Source organism: Perna viridis, chromosome 9 (genome assembly GCF_037379345.1).
Source record: "Perna viridis isolate PV_CMFRI_1.1 ecotype Kerala chromosome 9, ASM3737934v1, whole genome shotgun sequence".
NCBI lineage: Eukaryota > Metazoa > Mollusca > Bivalvia > Mytilida > Mytilidae > Perna > Perna viridis.
In genome coordinates, this window is record NC_142453.1 from 3,084,601 (window position 1) to 3,107,978 (window position 23,378).

Genomic DNA, 23,378 nt, shown 5'->3' on the forward strand with positions numbered 1-23,378 from the left:
CATGTTATTTTATACAAAACCTTCTTGATAACAGACATTGTTTTGTGTTTATAAAGCTATACTTTTGAGTTTTATTGTCATTTTTTTTTTGCTCTCCTCAGTTCAAATGGTATACAAAATGAACACGAATCGCCCTTGCACAATGAATATATATATATATATATATATATATATATATATATATATATATATATATATATATATATATATATATATTTGTTCAAGTGCAAATAGCTTAAACGAGGATTATGCAAGTGTTTTTTCCTTCCTTGTGACGTTTTTGGAATAAAAACAATTTAAAAAAAAATAGAGATTTAGATTCCTAATCATTGTTAACGTATTAATGAACCTTGCACTCAATTATAAGTTGTAACTTCCTAAATAGTATGTTTTTAAAGTTATTTTGGAGTTGTTTGTCACTGATATTAATGATTACAACATTACTTGCTGTCCTTGGTTTCGGTACAATAATTCTGTAGAAATGGCACAAAAACAAGTAATAATATGTGCTGTGTTCAGATATGTATATTTTTAGTAACAGGACATATAAACTGCATTGAACCAAAGATTGTTACACATTTTAAAAACAAACTTCAGAAATCAGTCTTTTATCGAAAGTACAGACCATAATATCAACCTTCAATTTTGTATCTTTTTTTCTGACTAGGTATCAAACTCCAGTACGATTTTAAATTGTGCATCATGAAAATATGCGTGACTTTCAATGACTTTTTAGATGGGAGGTTTTATCAGTTTATATTGCAGAAGAGAAGGTGTGCAGATAATAATCGTTGAATAATCTTAAAACAGAAGCATTCTATTTCATAGTGAAAAATAATTCAATGAGTGGATTTCAGATCCTACATGTCCAAGGTAGGTACTTTTGTATGTAAAAAAAAGTAAGTTATCCGAACATATGTGAATCTACACATGCTGGGTAAATAATTTGAATAATTATCTGCATTTATAATATCCTACTTGTACAATGTAGATTTGTAGACTTGTTACCAGTTAGTGTCACATTTTAAATATCTAAGGTATACTTAAAAGGCAGATATCAGAATAAATATGAATCATTCGACTAATTCATACAGAATCATTATGCAGCATATATATGTATTTATTCCTAAAGTAAGTCACTTTCAAATATAAGTTGAAATATCAATCGTATTGAAAGTATTTCATAAGAACATGAATTTGCTGCATGATACCAACGTGTACCTTTTACGTGTATTCTGAATCAAATAACCCTGTTGAAAATGTTGATTTGTAATTCGTTCTTTGTAAAACATAATTTGGAAAGCATTTTCTAATCAAGTATCAATATTCCTTGTAGAAGCCTACTTCCTTTGTTTCAATTGTGGTTTTCTTACAAGTAGTTAGCTCTGGTAAGTAACTGAAAGGCATAACTAAACGTTACAGCAATAAACCAAAACGCAAAATATACTTATATGTACCTTCGCTTTAATGGCGAGAAGTTAAACTAGTATAACCCTAATTGTTCATTACTTTTTTCTTAATGCAAGTGATGATTGCATTTTGTGTGCAGGTGCGTATTTTAGTAAAAACAAAAATTTTTATGCTAATTTCGTAGTTCTCGTGAGTAGTGTTGAACCATGAAATCAAGATTCAAACAGACAATGTTTTGCCTTGGACTTATATAAAAGCAGATAAGCTTTGAAAATAGTGTGACATATTGTGTAATTCCCTGCTCGCACTTGCGCAATCATTCTAACGAATTGGTCACTTTGATTGTAAGCGTTCACTAGTTACATGTATGAAAAGGACAAGCCGGTGATATTTCAATAAAAAACGGCTCTATTCATTTATGGATTCAAATTCTTAGGCTGTTCTTTCAACACGTCCTCGTGAAATCAGGTGTAAAATATGTCGTCTGAAAAAGTATAGAAATAAATATGCCTTTTAAAATCTCTACCACCGTTTAATATTCAATAATTGTAAACTGATATGAATCAAATTATAAAGTAACGGTCCAAAAAATAGGAAACAAGGTGACAAAGAAACCAGAAAATCCCATTGACAATGAATATGTTCCAAATAACAGTTGTTCAATTTGTATTATAAGTGTTGCATCGTTTTAGCAAGGAAATGGATAAAACGAGAACAAGAAAACATTGATTCTCTGTCAGAGTGGTTAAATGCCGTGAAATCTTTAATTTTGAAACGAACAAAAGTTTTAGGTAGGTCAGCTACATCAGTTTTCAAAGACCCCCATGTAGCAAAAACATTGTCTACTATACATGACAAGTATATTGTCGTACCAGCAGACAAAGTCCAAAACAACATTGTTTTTGTCTACAAAACGTAAACATCAAATGTGTATTATCAGAGGTAGACGTAGAAAATTATAGCAGTGATAAGACCTATACTGCTACCATAGTCTCCAATGAAGAGATTGTGGAAAACCATAAATGTTTGCTATGCTCTTTTGGTCTCCCTACCAAGGACGATGATTGTGATTTACCGTCTTTGTATTGGATTCCTAAACTCCACAAGAATCAATACAAACAACGTTTCATAGCTGGATCTGAAAAATGTACCACAGAACCCCTTTCAACACTTTTAACTTCTATATTCACAAAGAGGATCAGCAGTCCTACTCCCGTAGTGGTATTAATTCAATGTGGATCCTGAAAAAGTCGAAAGATCTTTTGGAGACAAACAGTTCAAGACTATTATCTGAATATAATAGCATTAAAACCCATGATTTTTCAATACTGTATACTTCTATCCCCCATGCTCGGTTACAATCCCGACTTAAAAACATTATACATCATTGTTCTTCAAAAAAAGACGGTACACCTAGATACAAATATATAGTTCTTGGTAGAGATTCCTCATACTTTGTAAGAAATAATTCAATATCATCTTCCAAACATACAGAGAAAGATGTTTACAAAATGCTGGAAGTTTTAATCGACAACATATTTGTCCATTGTGGTGGACGTGTTTTTCAACAAACGGTCGACATGCCAATGGGAACAAATTGTGCTCCTTTACTTGCTGACCTATTCCTTCACTCTGAGGCTGACTTTATAGTTGATTTGATCCAAAAGAAAGAATATTGTTTGGCTAGATCCTTTAATCTCAGTTCCCGCTATATAGATGACGTATTATCTTTAAACAATCCTAATTTCGGGGATTTGATTCATTGCATCTTCCCCAAAAAACTCGAGATAAAGGATACTATAGACACTGTGAAGTCAGCCTCATATCTTGACCTTCGATGATAAAGGAAAACTATTGACCAAACTTTACGACAAACGTGATGACTTTTCATTCAGAATTGTTAACTTTCCTTTCATCTATGACAACATCCCTTCAGCACCTGCGTATGGAGTGTTCATATCACAAGTCATACATTATGCCAGAGCTTGCCGAAACTACGCAGACTTTTTGTATCGCGCCAGAACTCTAACAAATAGGCTTCTGGAACACAGTTATGTTGCTACAAGATTGAAGTCATCGCTACAAAAGTTTTATGGTCGTCGTCATGAACTCGTGGATCGTTATGGTGTATCCATCTGCACCACGAAAACTGATTTATTCAACGGTTCATAATTTTCCCATCCTCGTTTGTCCTCCCCGGACTTGTTTTTTTTATGAGCAACTCGGCGGGTGTTTCTAAAAAAGCAGAGGACGCTTACCCTACCAGTTTTTAGTGGAGTCTGAGTTGCTCATTTGCTTTTGTTACTTTGTATGTATGATTTTAGTTACTTTATATTCTTTGTTGTGTATGTCTGTTTTCCATGTCTGGTCTTTGTCCCTGGATTACATTCTTTTGATTACCGCTGTAACCTTGGTCCCTTGATTACTGTTTTACATTAATATACATGTACTATAATATTTTTATTGAAATGTTGAAATGCCTGTCTCTTTATTTTAAAATAATTTTGGGGGGTTGTTGGAAGACTCAAATATTTCGATTCCCTTAAGAGTGCTTCATCGAATGAATTGATTTGTTTGCCATTTAAGAAATTAGAATTATTCTTACATGCCGGGATTGCTCTGTTAAAAATAAAAATGTGGTGCTACCCATTCTAAAATGTGTATTTTACCCGGCATTCAGGAGTTATTTCCTAAAATTAGTATGGTAGTGTTACTGTCATCCATTTTAATATTTTTTTTCATTTTAATTTATTTGTCAAAATTATTATCTCGGGAATAGTATCCTCTTAACGGTATATTATTTATGGTTTCACAGTTATTTTTGCGAATATTCTTTAATAATGGGTCGGCAAAAATTGTCCCGATCCTATATTTAGCTAAAAATAATAGTTGTATATATCAGTCAAGCCCTGATATTGCGCGGATTATTTTTTTATTTTTATTTTTTGGTTTGTTTGTTTGTTTTTTATTGTTTTTTTTTCTTATTAAATTAACACCCCATGAACATTATCCTCTTTACTTGTACGTTATACATTATTGTTTTTATTTGTCAAGTGGTTTCACCTGAAATAGGCATGTAACAATATGTTTCTGTAACTCAATTCAAGCACAAAAAAATGATGCTTAAACATATTTTCCTTTTTACAGCGGCGAACAATGTTTCGCTAAAATTAGAAAATGAAATCCTCCGCTTGGGGCAAAGTGCATTATTTAAATGTCAAGTAAATAATGGCAAAGGACAATGTAGTTCTGGCTTCCGGTGGTTTGGCGAGGCAGGACACAGGTTTCTCTGCCAGAACGAACAATGCAAGAACCCAAATAAATACAAGGAAACTGAAATGGGTCAATGTACTTCAATGTTGAAAATCAATGACATCAGTTTATATGATATCACTACATACGTCACATGTCAGTATGCCTTTGACATAGCAAGAGTACAGATGTATCCATTCAAAAACACAAAAACAGATGTTTTAGGTAAATATATATTAAGTTTATCACTAAACTATATGAGTTTGTGACAATATTATAGAAACAAACAGTCATATGTGTGAAAACAGTTTTAAGCTATGTATTTAAGTATATTTTTTACATGTATATATATGTGGGTATGTGCGCGTCTCTCTCTCTCTCTCTCTCTCTCTCTCTCTCTCTCTCTCTGTGTGTGTGTGTTCGATTTTTGTCAGTTTGGTTATTTCTTTTTCTATTTGAATTGTATTATGTTTTATTCTGTTAACTAATTGTTAATCTCTTAGTATTTTACGGGGAAAATTAGCTCCATAAATGGACAAAAAACATATTAAAACAAATATCCTGCCTTTTTTCACTTTGCAAAAATATGTTGTTATACTTCATAATACTGTATTCTGTTTTAGTTTTACCTACAACAGATTCAATAGTAGTAAATATCGCACAAAAGGATAATTTGGTAGCGCTTTCCATCCGGTTATCTTAAATGTATCCCCAACCATATTGTAGCATTCACTTGAAGGTAAACTCACATCTTTAAAACGTTTGAAGTAGTTCTTTATATCTTCAAAAAGTACCTAAACATTCAAACAAAAAGTAATTGATATTAATGACAAATTAAGATGAATACACATATTCAGTATAATATAATAAAATGACAATACAGAGATGGCAAACCACGAAGCAATATGAAATGCATATCAAACAAATACTTTAATGGTAAATGTAAACGATATAAAAATCTACCCCATAAAGGAAAACACGAATATTACACAAAAGGAAATAGTGCATAAATATTAAATAACATATATACATACACACATTAAACAAAATAATATAATTGACCGGATGCAGTGTCACATTAAGTACATTCACTGCTCTACTAAATATTTTTAATTCCACAATCAAGAAAAGGAATGCAATAACTCAATCCTAATAATTAATTACATTCACAACACTTTTTCAGACTTCAGTACTTTCACTAAACGTATCAAATAATAGTATGTTGTATGATGCGTACATAAACACTACACAGACAATCGACTCATTTCCTGACGGATTTATAAGAGTTGTCTGCATGTATCGAACGAAAAACGTAACCCTCGTCAACAGAAACATAGCATCAACTACTGGAACGGAAGGTACAGATATCAAATAAATTATAAGAAAAATTTTTTTTTTTTAAATTTAGCCTACGTTTCAAAAGATCTCTTCAACTGCAGATGATAATAGTCGTATGAAAGCCAAAATACAATTCATAACCAGTTCAAGAACTATGTTTAGCTGTAAACTGCAGTTCGCGGAACGAGTGATTCCATTATATAATCTACGATAACTAATTGATTATCCTAGTTATTATATAGGTTTTTTCCATTATTCGTTGCAGGTTTCAACATATTACCGAATTTGTTGCACAATGTGAATTTTTTTTTATTACAACACACATTCAGTAAATTACTGTTATCTATATAATAATATATTTAGGTCATCTCGCACACTAATGTTTTGCTTCTATGTTTCAGGTACACCCAAAAGGCAGCATACTATTACAATTGTTATTTGTAGCATCAGCAGCGTGGCCATTTTAATTTGTGTATTCCGCATCTGCTTGCATAAATCTTTAAGTAAGTTGGTGAATTACAAAATTATTAAGTTTTAAGTTTTTGTCTGCAAAACGTTTTACATCCAATGTTTATTATCAGAGGTAGACGTAGAAAATAATAGCAGTGATAAGACCTATACAGCTACCACGCCCTCCAAAGAAGAAACCCATAAATATGTGCTGTCTTCTACTCCTAAACTCCACAAGAATCCATACAAACAATGTTTCATAGCTGGATCTGCAAACTGTACCACAAAACCTCATTCAAAACTTTTAACTTCTATACTCACAACTGTCAAAGAGGGTCTGCAGTCCTACCACAACACTTTTTACTCCCGTAGTTGTATTAATTCAATGTGGATCCTAAAAAAGTCGAAAGATCTTTTGGAGACAAACAGTTCAAGACTATTGAATATAATAGCATAAAAGCCTATGATTTTTTCAACACCGTATACTTTTATTCCCAATACTCAGTTAAAATCCCGACTTAAAAACATTATACATCGTTATGTTTCCAAACTAGACGGTACACCTAGATACAAATATATAGTTCTTGGTAGAGATTCCTCATACTTTGTAAGAAATAATTCCAAATCATCTTTCAAATATACAGAGAAAGATGTTTACAAAATGCTGGAAGTTTTAATCGACAACATATTTGTCCAGAGTGGTGGACGTGTTTTTCAACAAACGGTCGACATGCCAATGGGAACAAATTGTGCTCCTTTACTTGCTGACCTATTCCTGCACTCTTATGAGGCTGACTTTATAGCTGATCTGATCCGAAAGAAAGAATATTGTTTAGCTAGATCCTTTAATCTCAGTTTCCACTATAAAGATGACGTATTATCTTTAAACAATCCTAATTTCAGGGATTTGATACATCGAATCTACCCCAAAGAACTTGAGATAAAGGATACTACAGACACTGTGAAGTCAGCCACATATCTTGTCCTTCACTTAGAAATCGATGGTAAAGGAAAACTATTGACCAAACTTTACGACAAACGTGATGGCTTTTCATTCAGAATTGTTAACTTTCCTTTCATCTGTAGCAACATCCTTTCAGCACCTGCGTATGGAGTGTTCATATCACAACTCATACATTATGCCAGAGCTTCCCGAAACTACGCAGACTTTTGGAATCGCGCTAGAACTCCAACAAACTGGCTTCTGGAACAGGGTTATGTTGCTACAAGATTGAAGTCATCACTACAGAAGTTTTTTGATCGTCATCTTGTACTCGTGGATCGTTATGGTGTATCTATCTGCACATTGAAAACTGATTTATTCAACGGGTTATAGTTTCCCGTTCCTCGTTTGTCCACCCAGGACTTGACTTTTTATGAGCAACTCGGCGGATGTTTCTAGAAAAGCAGAGGACGCTTACCCTGCCGGTGAACCTGGTTCATTCTCCTGTTTATTGGATTCTGAGTTGCCCATTTGCCTTTGTTACTTTGTATTGTTTTCCATGTCTGGCCTCTGTCCCTGGATTACATTCTTTTGATTAACGCTGTAACCTTGGTTCCCTTGATTACTTTTTAATACATCTTTGTGTAGTATCCAATATATTCCATATTTTATAGAAACTATCATGCATTGAAAACTTGTATTTGTACTAAGCCGATAAACAGCAGCCCTAGTGATTTTCTTTGTTTTTTTATGTTTCTTTTTATTCGTTTTGTGTTTTTTTAAATATAGATACAGTTGATTTTTTGTCTTATTTCATTTAATTGTTGCTTTATGTTAGATGTATGTGTTTTGCCAATTATCGAAGACCGTGCGGTGACCTTTAAAAGTTATATAGTTCGTTGCTTTGGTTTTGATGATGACTTTCGCCTTTACATTATACCTCATCTCCTACTTTTATATTGTTTTAACCGGTTATAACATGCACATATAAGTATTTTCCTTTTTCAAATCAAGAACGTTAAGACCGTTCAATGCAGGTCTTTTGAACGTCATACTTTAATTGATTCTACATTGTTAAATATTTCTGTTTCTAAAATATAGGTAGTGCAAGGAAAAACATACATTTTGTACTTCGCAACAGTTAGCATATATGTACTAAGGTAGGTTTAGTTTTTAATATATTTTGTTTTGTTGAGGATTAACAATAAAGATCATATAAGAATCAAAATAAAAAACTGAAGCATCATTGTATTATAGTTTTGTCGCACCACCCTTCCCCCCTTTCTTGCAACATACAACGTACAATATTGAGTGTCTGTGATTTATTTCGATTTTAGTTCCTTCATATTTCTTTGAAAACGCAACCTTTGTGTTACAATGACGACCTGTTCTGTTGTCACGTTGGTAAAATTGATTTATAGTTACATGTATATTTGACATGGGTCATATATTTATCACCATTTTATAAAAAGCTTTGCACCAAATCACAATAACCACCAGTGGACTTTCATCGAATTTTTCATCATTTAAAAGTTATTTTAAAATTGTAAAATACTGTGCAAATTCCTTCGCATAAACTTTGCGTGCGATAAATACAAGTATAAAACATAAACCTTGTGTGCTTATTCATTCAATATATGAAAATATTGCGTAGATCTTAGAATAAATTCAGAAACGACTATATATATTTGTACAACCAACGCAAACTTAAGTTAACATGACATTATCTGGAGAGAATTAAATACTATGAATATAATTGTGTTATATTGCAGGAAGAACTACCGAATATAATGCAACGACATTGCAAACAAAGGTCATTGTATATGAGTTATTGAGTACACATACCAAACATTGGATTGAGCAAGTGACTACTGTTCATACATTATATCGTATATTGAATGAAACAGTTGATAAGTTTGTATTGTTCCAATAATGAACTTTTATCCGTACTACTCAACTTGGTTTGCAAACAAAACAACCTGAGTTCCTACAAATCAATGTAAATGGTATTTTTAAAATATTCTTAATATATTCAGTATTGTTTTTACATATAGTTCAGTGGTGTTTGTTTACATATAATTTCCTTTTATTTCTTTCTTACATATATATTCTCTTCAAACAATTTAATGTATGCATAATGGGTGTAACTTGTCATTGTGTTTGTAATTCGTACAGCAACACAAATGTATCCCGTTCATGAATATAGTTGTTTTTTTTTATTGTTTATTTACTTTGTACAGCATTGTACTTGTTTGTGAATCTACATTTATTCGATTTTGTTTTAGTAATAATCTGACCCTTGTACCTTGATCGACGGACTTTAAAAATTATCGATGTCCTGCAGATAGGCTTCAAATAAACAATCTTTATATGGGAGATGATAAATGTATCTTTATTACATCTTAGCACTTTTACATATTTATAGTATGGACTTGAATAACCATTAACTAACTTTACATTCTCATTGTATTATATAGTTCAATTTCGTTCTATTGATGCAGCTTTCACCTTTTAATGTATTTATGGCATTTATGTTAATACCGAACATCGCATCCGAGGTTAATGATAGACGTTAAGTCACACTGGTATCAGACAGATCTGCACAAACAGGTTAGAGGAGTGATTTCAAAGTGAAAGTAGCCTTTTAATTGGTTCAAATTAAGATATATATTTCATAAACAAAGAACAAAATTTAAACAATTATTCACAGTATCTAGATCAGTTATGCTTATTTTTTTTTTTTTTTTTGTTGTTTTTTTTTTTTGTTTAAATGGACAATCCTTTTTCATAATCGAGGTATAAAACAAAAGAAGAAAACCAAGCCGTTGCAATTTCGTCAATCAATTATGTGTTCATTAATCATGTTAATAATCAGAATTTACATATATTTCTGTTTCTTATATTTTGTTTATTGTTAGAATAAAATCCTTTAATATGTGTATTGCAGGTTAGGACATTAATTGTCCATGACATTTATATAGCATAAATTAAGTATAAGGCAAAAATGCATTACCTGCCTTGAAAACGTTTTCAAGGGAACTACAATACTAACGGAAATAAAGCAAAGTAATGCAAGGATATAGACCAGACATGGAAAACAGACATATACAACAAAGAACATAAAATAATCAAAATAAAACATACAATATAACAGAGGTAAATGAGCACTCGGACTCCATTATTGAATAAACTGTTGTTTTCAATATATATTATTTTCTGTTTCCTATAATTCGTCTGTTGGTTATCTTAGAATAAATTATAACTTTGAATGTGTATGACAGTTCTTGATGACGACCATAAATCTTTCTAGTGATGACTTCAATCGTGTAGCAACATAACCCTTTTCCGTCAGATTAATCGTAACGAGTCTGGCACGATATGAAAGATCTGTCAGTTGTTTTTTACGATTTTGCCTGTAATATGAAAGGGTAATCAAGAGAACCAAGATTTTAGCGGAAATTGAAAGATTGTAAATCAGGGACAAAACCCAGACATTTGGAACATACACACATAACAGAGAGCATGAAATAACCAAAATAATACATACAAAGTAACAAAAGTTAATGATCAACTCTGACTCCACAAAAAAAAAAAAAAAAAAAAAAATGGAAGCATGAACCACTTGCACCTGTAGGATGAGCATCCAATGCTTTTCTAATAGCCCCCGAGTTGCTAATAAAAAGTCGAGTCCAGGATAGACGTCAGAAGAGGAATGGTAAACTATAACATGTTGAACAAATCGGTGTTATAGCGTAGATGGATACACCGTAACGATTCTATATTTCTGTAGTGATGACTGCCATCCTGAAGCAACAAAACCATATTCCAGAATCCTAATTGTAAGGATTACACAAGTCGTGTTCCTCATGAAACATAAATTCCAGACGAGAAGAAAGAGGGAAAAAAACTATAAAAAGATGAACAATTTGGGTTTCATGATGCAGATGATTTCCACCTCAACGATCCACACTTCGTGTTGACGACCATAAAACTGCAGTGATGACATCAATCTTGTTGCAAAATAACCCCGATACAAAAGCCTTTCTGTAAGAAGAGTATACTGAACAAAAATACCGCAAGCTCTGACATAGCGTAAGAATTTACACAAGTATAATAACAAAACTACCGAACACTAATCCGATCCATAATCAAGTCAAGTCTAAAATAAGTCCGGCAAAATAGATAGCACACAACATTAGTAGCTGGTGCAAGAACACTACGCACACACAAGGGAATGTTGCCACACACGAAAGATAGTTGACAATACAAAATGAAGGGTTATTGCGTTTGTCGTATAGTTTAGTCACGAATCTCCTTTTTCCATCGATCTTTAAGACCTCGTCAGAATATGAAGCTGACGTCACAGTGTATCTAGTGTCCTGGCTGTCTGAAAGCAATCATAGGTGGTTCGGGGAAGACTTTGGATAATGTTGCGTTTCTCTAGACAGAAACTCAAAAAAAGGCTTCTGATGCACTATTAAGTTAAAACTATATATACATTTAATAAAACTGAGACTTTACTATCGAACTTGAATAAGAATGTTACATTTGCAACTTTGAATTACAAAAAAAAAAGAAATTAGTTAAATTATCAAGAGATTACAGTTCTTATGCGATAACTGTCAGTGATTAAGTTTTCCACAAGTTTGCACAGTTTATGATTGTGCAGTGTCAGCTAGACAAGATATACTAAGGACAGTCACTCGAATATCATCAAATGGTTTGTTTCTTCTCTCTGCGTATTTTGGACAATGAATATGGTAGTGTTCTGTGCTCGTCTGGAATATTTCGACTTATTTCGATATATAATTCAGTCCTGATCTATCGGGATTGCGTCATATTTAAATACTAAACAAAATAAAACGAGCTACCAATCTGGGTTTTCTGATGTATGCACCCTAGGAAAAATACGAGCCGACCCCAGACAGGTTGGTTAAGAATGTGCACGTGGCATGTGCACGAATCAGTAAATATCTGTCAAAATGGCATATAGCAAACTGCTACGTACAACCACAAATATTAATGCATACTTTCTATTGTATTGAATAGAATATTGTAATGTCCGGTAAATTTTATTGAAATAAGGAAATAATCCAAAACTTGCATAAAGTTTTGTTCAGTTAATTGTCTGTTTTTGTTTTAATATAACACTTGGACGAATGTTTAGCATTAACAAGTACAATCTCTTATTTATTCTAGTATACATGTATACTGTATGTATGTAACTAAAGGTGATCGTACTGTGTTATGTCACTCTCCAAAACAATTCTCTTCAATTAACACGCCTGTCACATGGTTTAAACTCGTATTCCGTCGCACTATTTGGTTATAAAAAAAAAACTGTACCATTAATTAATGTTCAATTTTGAAAAGTATTAATGTCTTTATATATGTATAACACCAAATAAAAGATGCTGAATTTAGACACTTCAAATGTGGTTTCATTCTTTTACACATATAAAACCATACTCAATATGTAGGGTATATTACTGTTTAAAATTTTACTTTAAACGTGTGAGACTTTTTGACTTATCAGTCGTTTCGCTGTGCCTCAGTCGTCAAAAGGCGTATTTTTTTTTTACACTCGTGGAAACGATCAAAGATCTTTAATAAATACTCATGTAAAAACCTATTAGTCTTGAATACCTTTTCGGACCTCTCACGACCACCCCTTACATGTACCTGGATTACATTGGTATATCTGGCTGTAAGTAGATACCCAACGGATGTTGGTGGCGGAACCCAGCCTTTGAAACACCTGGCTAAGGAGGTCCATTTCGTATACATCACATGTATCGTTTACATGCATAATTAATTAGCGCGCTAGGGGTTGTATGTAGTGCATTCTTGTATATATACCGAAGAGAATGATTCTCGTAATATTGCCTTTGACCTTATCCCAGACCCCACGTGTCCTCCACATTATCGATCAGAGTAGGACTACCGATGAGCTTGATTAAGGTATAACTTATCTACGCGTATATTTAGCTTATCAACTGAGAAATGTAGCTAGTTAAAAAAGACATGTACCTAAGAGCATCCTTTATTTCTATGATTGTGGCTGAAGTTGGAGTGATTTGACGAACAGTTTCGACCATGAGATCTTTGTGTTGAATTTCGACTTAAAAATTATTAACTGGGAAAGGCCAACTAGTAGTTCGTACATGTACTTTGATTGTGCAGTATGTTGAATATGCTGATACATCTGTTCCATGTAAACCTCCATTAATATCAATATTTCCCAAACTGGCTTTCTGCATGCTACGATGTATCGCGATTTTTCTTGGGTGTTTATTAAAGGTCCTTAGTAATTAGAATGGTGAACTAAAAATAAATCAAAGTGTTTAATATTAACCGTTTACAACATAGGCATGTGTTTAGTAGACGTCTGGATTGGATTCATTTACTTTCCCTTTATCCCTGCCTTTATACAACATTTTTGGAATTTTACGATTATTTGAGGCGTAAAAATTTAAACGAACGATATAAATTGATTCAGTACATGAATATATATAATATTGTGGCGTACAATTATCAATTTACGACAGTTAACTTTAAATTACACCCTGGTCCATTGGCTGAGTTTGACTTGTGGTATTTGGGGGGTAGAAACCTTAAATGAATAGCTTTTAATCCTTTAATCCGTAGGTGTGCAGGACAATTGTCTAAAAAACATACAAATCTTTCTCTTTTGGCTATAAATGTTTTATCTAAATTATAGAGGCAGATTTTGAAAATTTCAGATGATGTCATCCATAATTTTTTGTTGCTTGTGTAACTTACAGGGAGAGTTTTCACATTTTTAAAGCATCTTTGGTTTTGGGATTTGTCACTGACCATTACCGGCAATTTATCATGTTAGCACAAACCATTAAGTTAACTCTGTCTTTACTTCATCTACAACCTTTACAGTCTACAGGTTTAAATGCAAAGTTTTATCAGGAACAAGTCTATAAAATATGCAAGTTTCATCAGCATTAAATATGTCATTGGGTTTGTACGTTTCTAAAATTGATTTTAACTTAATTATTTATTTATTAATATCCGAGGAATTTATGTCAACTTAAACGAAATGCTATGTCTTTCCATACACCTATCTAAACAACCGTTTTATTGCTTAAAATCGTCAATGTTTAAACTGTCAGCAAAATATTTAGCCTATTCAATTAATGATGGACCTGACATTTGAATATCCCTATCCTTCATTTGAGTGAATCATTTTAAAAGAACTTCGTCCAAATCATCCGGATCCCTCTCTGGATTGCTCAGCTTTGCTGGAGATATTTCCCGACCTAGATATTTCCCCGTTACCGGGTCCGTCCAAAGATTGCTTTGAAGCCAGTAAAATACTCGTACTGCTTACGTCGTCTGCCATTTCAAACTGCTGAATACCACGTCGCATTTCATGTTTAACCTAGCTTACCCAAGCTTATTTGTATAAAAGTATCAGAGACCGGTCCGGTAAATACCTTGTGATACGTACTATTTAATTAATCTGTTATCGCCTTCTTAATTTGCCGACTATTATCACTTCATTTATCATCGGAGGTTAATTAGAGCTGATCACCTCAATACACGCTTATTTAATCTAATGAAATAACTATAACTTTAATTGCATTGATGTGGAATTATATGGCTTGGATTCTTCACACCTTTTGACATCCAAGCCGTCATACCGACGAGTTCGTATGTCTATGTCTATGGTTTCATTCTCATAAACTATCATATAGTTACAGGTTGTTGATTAATTGATTGTTGGGGTTTAATATCCTAGCAGCAGTATTTCAGCTATATTAAGACGATGAACATGAAGTGGATGATAAAATGAACATGAAATGATAAAATGAAAAATGGGATGGGACACAAGGACAATGGGTCCAGAAACCACGATTGCCACCGGAAACAGGGAGAGGTGGGTAGGGTCGGGCAATTTAGCCTCCTGTGGCGGAGCCCTATGGTTCCTACTCCGGGAGAATACTACAGTAGGGTTTTTTAAAGTGCGAGGACCGTGGCATCTTTTCCAACACGGTGCACCACTATGGTTTGCGGTCAGGTTTTCCGTGTTATAGCCTGACAACCCCAGCATGTTACACGCCAGGGGTACCCCATTCCACCACCTGGGGCATACAACCAAGTTGCCCTGTGGAAAGAGCGCCCTAGCTCTTGGCTAGGGTTCTGAGCACTATTTAGTCGCCTTTACGACAAGCTTAGCGCTGCTACAGGCCTAATCTTTTGACACCCGAACCTGCACGGGTCCACATAGTTACAGAGATAATTACATATATACAAAATACAGATATGAATGCATGTGTGGAAATACATGTACATGAATACAGTTATCTAACCAGGAGGATTTATGATAGTAGATATACATTTTATAAATTTACACAATTTTCTAGTTCAGCTAAATTATGGGATGAGTACAGTTAAACTTCAAAATATTGTTTTTTTTTGTCAATAACGGTAGGAACGATATTTCTTCCTTTCATTTCGAAAATAATTACATGAAAATATGTAATGAAACTCATCTCCGATATCGGGGGACTCAAAGAGGTGACACAATCTATCCGCTTTTTGGAATGTTAAGCAACCTCCACACCCCCACCGTCAGTCGATGATTTCCACATCTAAACTTACAGAATGTATGCCCAAAACTAAATGGTAAAATAGAAATATAATCTTCTAATTCGAAATTATTCTTAAAAAGTCTATAGATTAGACATTTCGATGATTCATTCATGTCGGCTGACCATTGATGTCTAAATTGGTCTTTTAATCGTTTTTCAACTGATAATACGATCAACTCTTTGGCCAAGAATTCTGGGTTGTGCCATACGTTTGACATGTAACAACTATCAAATATATTTTTGTTATAAATGTTGATAATAAATGAAATAGAAAATCTTCCTAATTCCCAAAAAAACATAAGACTGGGTGTTGATTGTTTCAAAGGAAGTATATGTTTAGATGAACTCTTCCTATAATATTTAAATTTTATAACCCCCAAAATTCCCAGCCATAAAGTAAAATTGGATTGATAGCTTTATCAAACATATCCAAACGTCATTTAATCGTAAAATGGTTTGTTCGGCATTTTCGTATGATACTATACATAGCTTAATTAGGTTGATCACATATATGCTTTCGAGTGGATAAAAAAGACCCACTTTTAGAAAATAATGCTCCAAGATATATATAGTTTTTGACAATTTCTAATTCTTCATTACTAATAAAGAAATTTGATGTATCTGGTATTCTACCCCTCGAGGAAACTATAACTTTTGTTTTCTTAATATTAATCTTACGTTTTCATTGGCTATAATATAAACAAAATTTATCTAATAATAATTGTAAATCTGTACTAGTTTCCGACAATAAAATAGTGTCATTAAGATATAGATTTACTTCATTTTCAATGCCATCTGAAATGAACCTAAACCATTAACATCAAACTTTTGCAAGTATTCACTACTAAGTTATATAAGTCTGAATAGGGTACATTGTGTTCTAACCTGTGCTAAATATGTCTTAACTTTTCTAAATATGTCTGAAAAATACTTGGATTATCTTGACCGAGTCTCACCTTGTCCAAACTAGTCTCAACTAGTCTTACCAGTCTCGAATAGTCTCGACTTAGTCTCAACCAGTCTTAACTAGGTCTTAAACTGTCTCAACAATTTAATTCAAAGCTCTCAACAACCTTATTAGTCTCGACGTGAGTTGTTCATCAATTATAGCATTAAAATGTTTGGAAATTGTTTTAATTTATTTTAAAGTAGGGATGTTTATTGTATTTGAAGTATATTTTTCTGAATAAAGATACTTTTAATTCTAATATCTAAATATTAAATAAACCTCAATATCTAAATAAACCTTTACTTTAAAATTTCCCGAAATATTGTCATTTTGTCAATTTTGTACCTTTACTCTATATTTTTATGTAGTTCCTTTTTACCTTTTAAAAAGTGACTTATTCCTTATTGTAATTAACATTTTATTCGAGCCACTTCAAACACATTATATTCTTAATTTTCCTATCTGGGATATATCTACATAGTTGTGGGCCTTGAAATATTGCGTTTTATTTTGGTCTGTAACTTATGAAATAATGAAAATAAAACTGTACTTCATTTTAAGAGTTACTTAAAATTACACAAATATTGCCACTTTAAAACAAATAGCATGAATATTATTTAGATAACTTTAAAGTTTTACAATGGACTTAAAAACTGCCGTATGAGAGGTAATATCCTAGACGTGAGGTCTTATAACCTCTGACAGTCGGTATAGGGGAGATTTCCCTGATTTCAACCCTTTTATGTGAGAGATTTTGCGTGACTTTTATTTTCCTCCCCAAAACATATTAAAAAAAAGTCTTGTAAAATGTTTATTGTTCTTGTTATGCAACATGTACATTAAACCACTGTGTTAGACCGAAACTTATTGTTTTCCTGATTTAAAAACTCTGCAACTTGTTTCATAATTAAATAATTATGTTGCAACTAATGAAGTCCTACGTGTATACCTGTCTGATAATTGCAAGCCCACAACTGTGTCAACAAATCCTCGAACCGCGAAAAGATAAAAGAAGCTGCCCACGCTATCTTTATTTGAGGGAAGATCGTCCCTTGAATTTACTACAAATGAAGTCCGGTACATAAAGTATTTGCAAATCAGTCCAAACGAAAAATTAAGTTATAAGTATATATATATATATATATATCGTGGATTTATCCCAGGGAATCCGATTAACTAAAATAAATAGCCGACAACAGGGTTGTGGCAGAATTAACATAAACCATCATTTTTTTAAAGAATTAATTTTTAATATAGAAATACTAGTTTCAAGTTCCTAGTCTAATATCACATGTAAACATATTTTTAATTAATGATCTCTTTGGTTACACCGCTGAGGTGAGTTAATCACTGAAATACATGTTCTATTTTTCTTTATTCCAATGAGGCATCTCTAAAAAAATGCACTGTTCTTTTCTCACTAATTCCGCTTTATTTTTCACTCGATATAAACACAATTTTTTTAACACTCAGTGCGTTATCTGCAGCGCATATTTCAAACCCCAGCACACAAATTAAGTGTGCGTTTGAATTAAACATGTACAATACATGTACAATGTAAAGAAAATGAGCCTCAGTACCAAACATCACACATTGAAATAATTAATCATTAAGGTAATTTGTATGTTTATAGTTGTCTAATCTTTAAATAGAAATACTCACGTAAATTTTATACATGTAAAAGTGGGGTAAGGGAAGCGCCTTAAATATCCATTCAGATCGGAATTTTATCATTTTTTTAAAATCCTTTGTTACAAGTGTAACAACATGTGTATAAGGTTTAAATTTTATTCATATTTCTCGTGGTCGGTTCACTTGGTCAGTAGACTCAGTACTAGATTTTATAACATTACTTTAATACCAAAAATGAACAATATATACATTTACAAGTATACCACTAGTATATTACACATTAAATAATTCCACTCAGTATCTGTGTAAAGTCACTAAAGACGTAATATACACGCGTTTCACTTATCAACTATCAGGTAACTACCATGTGTCTAAATACATGTAATTTATGTTAAATTCTGAAAACTTACTAATTAGGGAATAATACAGCCCGTTGTTAAGGTTTTTATAATATTGGGACTAACCCAAGAAAGGTTCGCCCTAAATATAGCAATCAAACATACGTGTATATTATAAAGATTACTATATAGAAAACAGTAATACAAATGTACACATTGATAATTCATCATACAGGTATATCTACATACACGAAATCCCCTTTAATTTGATACAGGTCAATAACTATACAAATGTAAGAAAAGACATATTTTACCTCTGTACACCTGCGTTACTGGCTTCTCTCTGATACCAATAGACACATATTCGTTTAAGATAAAATCGATCTAAGTATTACACCGAACCTACCGTCTGAAAACAGAATAGCTTATAAACCATAGAAACAACTTGCTTACATCTAAAATGAGTATGATGATTGTGTATTGTTGTTAACAAATTCAAATATTCTTTTTTATAATGCATAGCCAAACTAAAAGGAGTCAATAATTGCATGTTTTTTATAACATGTATATTGTTAAACATGAAACTGATACAAATTTGTTGTATGCTACTTGTCTGCTTCTTATTAGATAAAAAGTGAAATAGTTCATAAATCTTAGGTATATTATGTCAAACATGTACATTTAACCACAGAGGCTTATTAGCATCAACTAAACTGTTTAATATTATATTTTTTTCGGTTATCATGCAAAATTATACATCTACAACATTAACGCGGAACATCCGCCACAGATTTTGAATACATATCTCGCAATACTTATACAAGTTACATCTTGACAAAAAGATAGCCAGACACAATGTTTTCGGTGCAAGCGAAAGTGCGAATTTCTTTTTTTTGGCTGTACGACTAGTTTAAAGCAGGGTCTGTTCGATTGCTAAAGTCGTTTTCGTCCTTTCTGCCAAAAGACGTTAAAACATATCATTAAATGGTCAGGCATCTGGATATCGTTATACCTAAACTTGCAAAGTGAGGATATGTAAAGATGTAGGGTGTCCGTACTTCCGTCAGGCCACACTATCTTCCTTTCTTATGCTATATAGGGGATGCATCTCGCATCTCTTATATCTTCAATTATTTTTAAAATGCTTAAAACATATTTGATTTCTCTTCCGACTATACATAGATGTACTTAAGATATAAAAAATTAAGTTAAAAAAGATAATACTATTATTGACATGCATGATTTTAACATATTTTCTTCTCTATATACATCCTTTTATAAACTATATTTTTTTATTTCTAAAACAAACCGCAAACACAACATAAAAAAAACAAATAAAACTATCATTATTATACAGATCTATGATACATAATGTTCGTGTGATAGATTAATTACAAAAAAATAATATGATACAACATTATCATTTTATACGGTACCATGTTTATCGCTTATGTGATTCAAGTAGTTCATGTAGGTATTGTGATTTCGAGGACCGTAATAAATGCCACGTACCGGGCCGATTGCACTGTATCTTGTATATTGTCTGAATAGCGTAAATATTCGTATACAATGTTCTCTGGTATAATGATGAACGTCACATACAGGTATCTAGTGTTTTAATCTGGTCCTGTGTGTACCCAGGACTCATGAGTGGTGTTAAGATGCACCAAAAAGCGATTCAGATTCTTTTTAAAAATAATTTCGGGGCTGAACAGGAGTATTTAAAACAGACAGGCCTCATAGGTAACCACGAACGGGTTTTCAAGCTACAATCTGCACAATTTTGGCCAAAATTACATTTTTCAGTTGTTACTGATTCAATTTCTCAGCACAATATTGCTGTTTAAATCTAAGAGTATGTAGAATCTGTTATCTACTGAAAATATTTGTATGCATGCATTGATTTAAATTAGGCAGAGTAAATGGTATTTAACATATTTTTTTTATTTCACAGGCAGAGGTGAAATATCAATTTTTTTCTTTTCAAATTATTCCATCCAAACTTTGATGTTTTCCATATCATAGTATCACTTTAAATGTTTTTTCCTATACCCTGAATAATTACGTAACACTCTCCATAAAAAATTATGCTAAGGCAATTCATTCATAAAAAATATACAGTTCTTAAATTAGAACTGTTTTCATTCCTAAATTATTAAATATATGTTATCGAGCAGTTTTAGATTAATTTGAGACTGGTAAGACTGTTCAAGACTCTTCGAGACAGGTTGAGACTTGTGAAAACTTGGTCGCGACTGGTCAAGACAAGATAAGACAAGTCGAGACACAGTCAAGCCTTTTGGAGACTTGATTGGACATGGTGAGACTCAGTCTAGACAATCCAAATATTTTTCAGACATATTTAGAAACGTTAAGGCAGAGTTAGCACAAGTTAGAACAAAATATACCGTATTCAGACTTATATAACTCAGTAGTGATTCCTGCAGGTCATTTAGGTACACAGAAAATAATAAAAGTGACAAATGTCCCCCTTGTCGCACACTAATTTCCCTAGCAAATATGTCGGAGACGTAGACGTTGTTTTTATGAACAATACATAATTTAACATCACTGTGCATATTTTGGATTATTTTCAAACATGACGTCAAGAGATGAAGCTACATATTCATTTATTATTTTATCTTTACCAGATGATTTATTATTTTTCGCCTTCCTTTTTTACAGCCTTTTCAATTTTCTCTCTGATGATTACACTATTTAGTGTTTCGTTCAACAAATCATGATTCATATCAATGTCGATATAATAGTCATCTTGAAAATTATTCTTATTCAGATTCTTAAAGCACAAAACTCAAATAGTGACTCATTTGGGATATCGCTTTAAACTCTTTGACGTCTTTTATCAAAATATTTCCAAAATTCTTTTGGATTTGAGTACTTTAGATTTGTTTCATTTTACTTGTCATATTGGCATGATACATTTTGATATTTGTATCCATAATTTTCTTATATAATATTTCACTCTCACGAAGTCGTTCCTTAAACAAGTTAGACCCATGATGCTTATATAGTCTCTCAGACTTTCGTAATTCTCATTTAGCCTTATGACAATCAGCATTATACCCTTGTCATTTTCCTTCTTTGAATTCTGAGATTTTGACTTTCTATTAATGGTTCCAAGCGTTGCTTTTGCACTTTTAAGAAAAACATTAGATTTGTCTGACGTCATAAAATTTATATTATGTTTTGCTACATTTTCCATATCTGTATTTAAAAGATTGTCCAAAACTATCTACTTCTCATCATCTTATTTCTTAATTTTCTCCTACTTTTGTTTAACTAGGTATGTTTCTCTTTTTCTTTTTCATCCGAAGTATCTACGTTCAGCGATATTGCTGCTGCATGTACCCCAGAATATAAATTACACAAATCAAGTATTTCGAATGTGTTCAAATATTTTAGAAAGTGTGAATTACATAAAATATAATCTATTACAATATTATGCTTAGTTTTGGGACTACCTACGACTCCATCTTCCACTCTCTGAATTTTGTCTGACCTTTGTTGTTTCTTGACGATGAACCCGTTCGTATTCCGATATTCGTTCCAATTTGCTCTGTTTGTGGAATACCAGTAACGATAAGGTTTTCTCTAATGGATCTGGTTTGTAAATCAATATGACTATCATGCAAATCATCCAAATCCTTCTGAAGTTGAATAACATTTTCATTTGTTTCTCTAGTGTCAGTTCTTACTTCAGCCATTTGCGTTTTCATTTGCTTTTTGTTTGTTTCATAATCGTCATTTATGAACTCCATACTTTTTTCTCAACATCAACAACCCTTTTGCTCACACTGTCACACTGTCCACTGTTTTCACTAAGTTATCTACTGTTACCGAGGGTCAATGACATAAATTTACTGCTGTTGGGACCAAACATTTATTTCGCGTATTCGAGAAACCGGTGCACGAGAAATTGGAGGTACCCAACAAAATTTTAATTTTTTTTTTCATATCAGTAAACGTGAGCAGCGTTTAAAGGTTGGTATGCTATTGTAACACGTTGTACCCGACAAGTTGTAAGCCCGGATCAGCAACAACAATATCTGACTGAGAAAACAAACCTGTTAATAGTGGGAAAGCGTTGTTGAGGAGTGATATGCACTAGTGATTCTCCGGACTTAGTCAGTACATGAATTATGATACCGTATTGGTACAACAGAGAGTACTGTTAGCCGTAGTTTCAGTACCTGGGTTTCTTAAATTAGTAGTAACATCAGTTTTGATGAAATAGCCAACAAAGAACAAATAAGATATAATTTGTCAGAGTGTTTTAAAGAGTAATCAAGGGAACCAAAGTTATAGCGGTAATCAAAAGAATGTAATCCAGGGACAAAGACCAGACATGGAACAAAGAGTGACTAAAATCATACACACAAAGTAGCAAAAGCAAATGAGCAACATGTATTTAACAACTT

At 32.6% G+C, this 23,378-nt stretch overlaps 1 protein-coding gene across 4 annotated transcripts; it reads left to right on the plus strand.

Moving 5' to 3' along the window:
* The first annotated feature begins 214 nt into the window (after positions 1-214).
* Positions 215-10,332, plus strand: LOC148606123 (uncharacterized). Of its 4 annotated transcripts, XM_088544893.1 has the most exons (9): positions 225-873; positions 1,337-1,388; positions 4,558-4,887; positions 5,286-5,401; positions 5,846-6,020; positions 6,402-6,503; positions 7,354-7,454; positions 8,495-8,553; positions 9,166-10,332. In XM_088544893.1, the coding sequence occupies exons 1-4, from the start codon at positions 865-867 to the stop codon at positions 5,363-5,365; spliced, it is 471 nt and encodes a 156-aa protein (XP_088401019.1). In that variant the 5' UTR covers positions 225-864; the 3' UTR covers positions 5,366-5,401; positions 5,846-6,020; positions 6,402-6,503; positions 7,354-7,454; positions 8,495-8,553; positions 9,166-10,332. The 4 variants fall into 4 exon arrangements, with proteins under 4 accessions (XP_088401021.1, XP_088401019.1, XP_088401018.1 ...); XM_088544892.1 differs by lacking the exon at positions 7,354-7,454; XM_088544895.1 differs by lacking the exons at positions 5,286-5,401; positions 7,354-7,454 and having other exon boundaries at positions 215-873.
* Positions 10,333-23,378: the final 13,046 nt, after the last annotated feature.

Coding starts and splice junctions, on each gene's coding strand:
- LOC148606123 (XM_088544893.1), top strand. Junction 1,389..4,557: donor CTTACAAGTAGTTAGCTCTG/GTAAGTAACTGA, acceptor TCCTTTTTACAG/CGGCGAACAATGTTTCGCTA. Junction 4,888..5,285: donor CACAAAAACAGATGTTTTAG/GTAAATATATAT, acceptor ATTCTGTTTTAG/TTTTACCTACAACAGATTCA.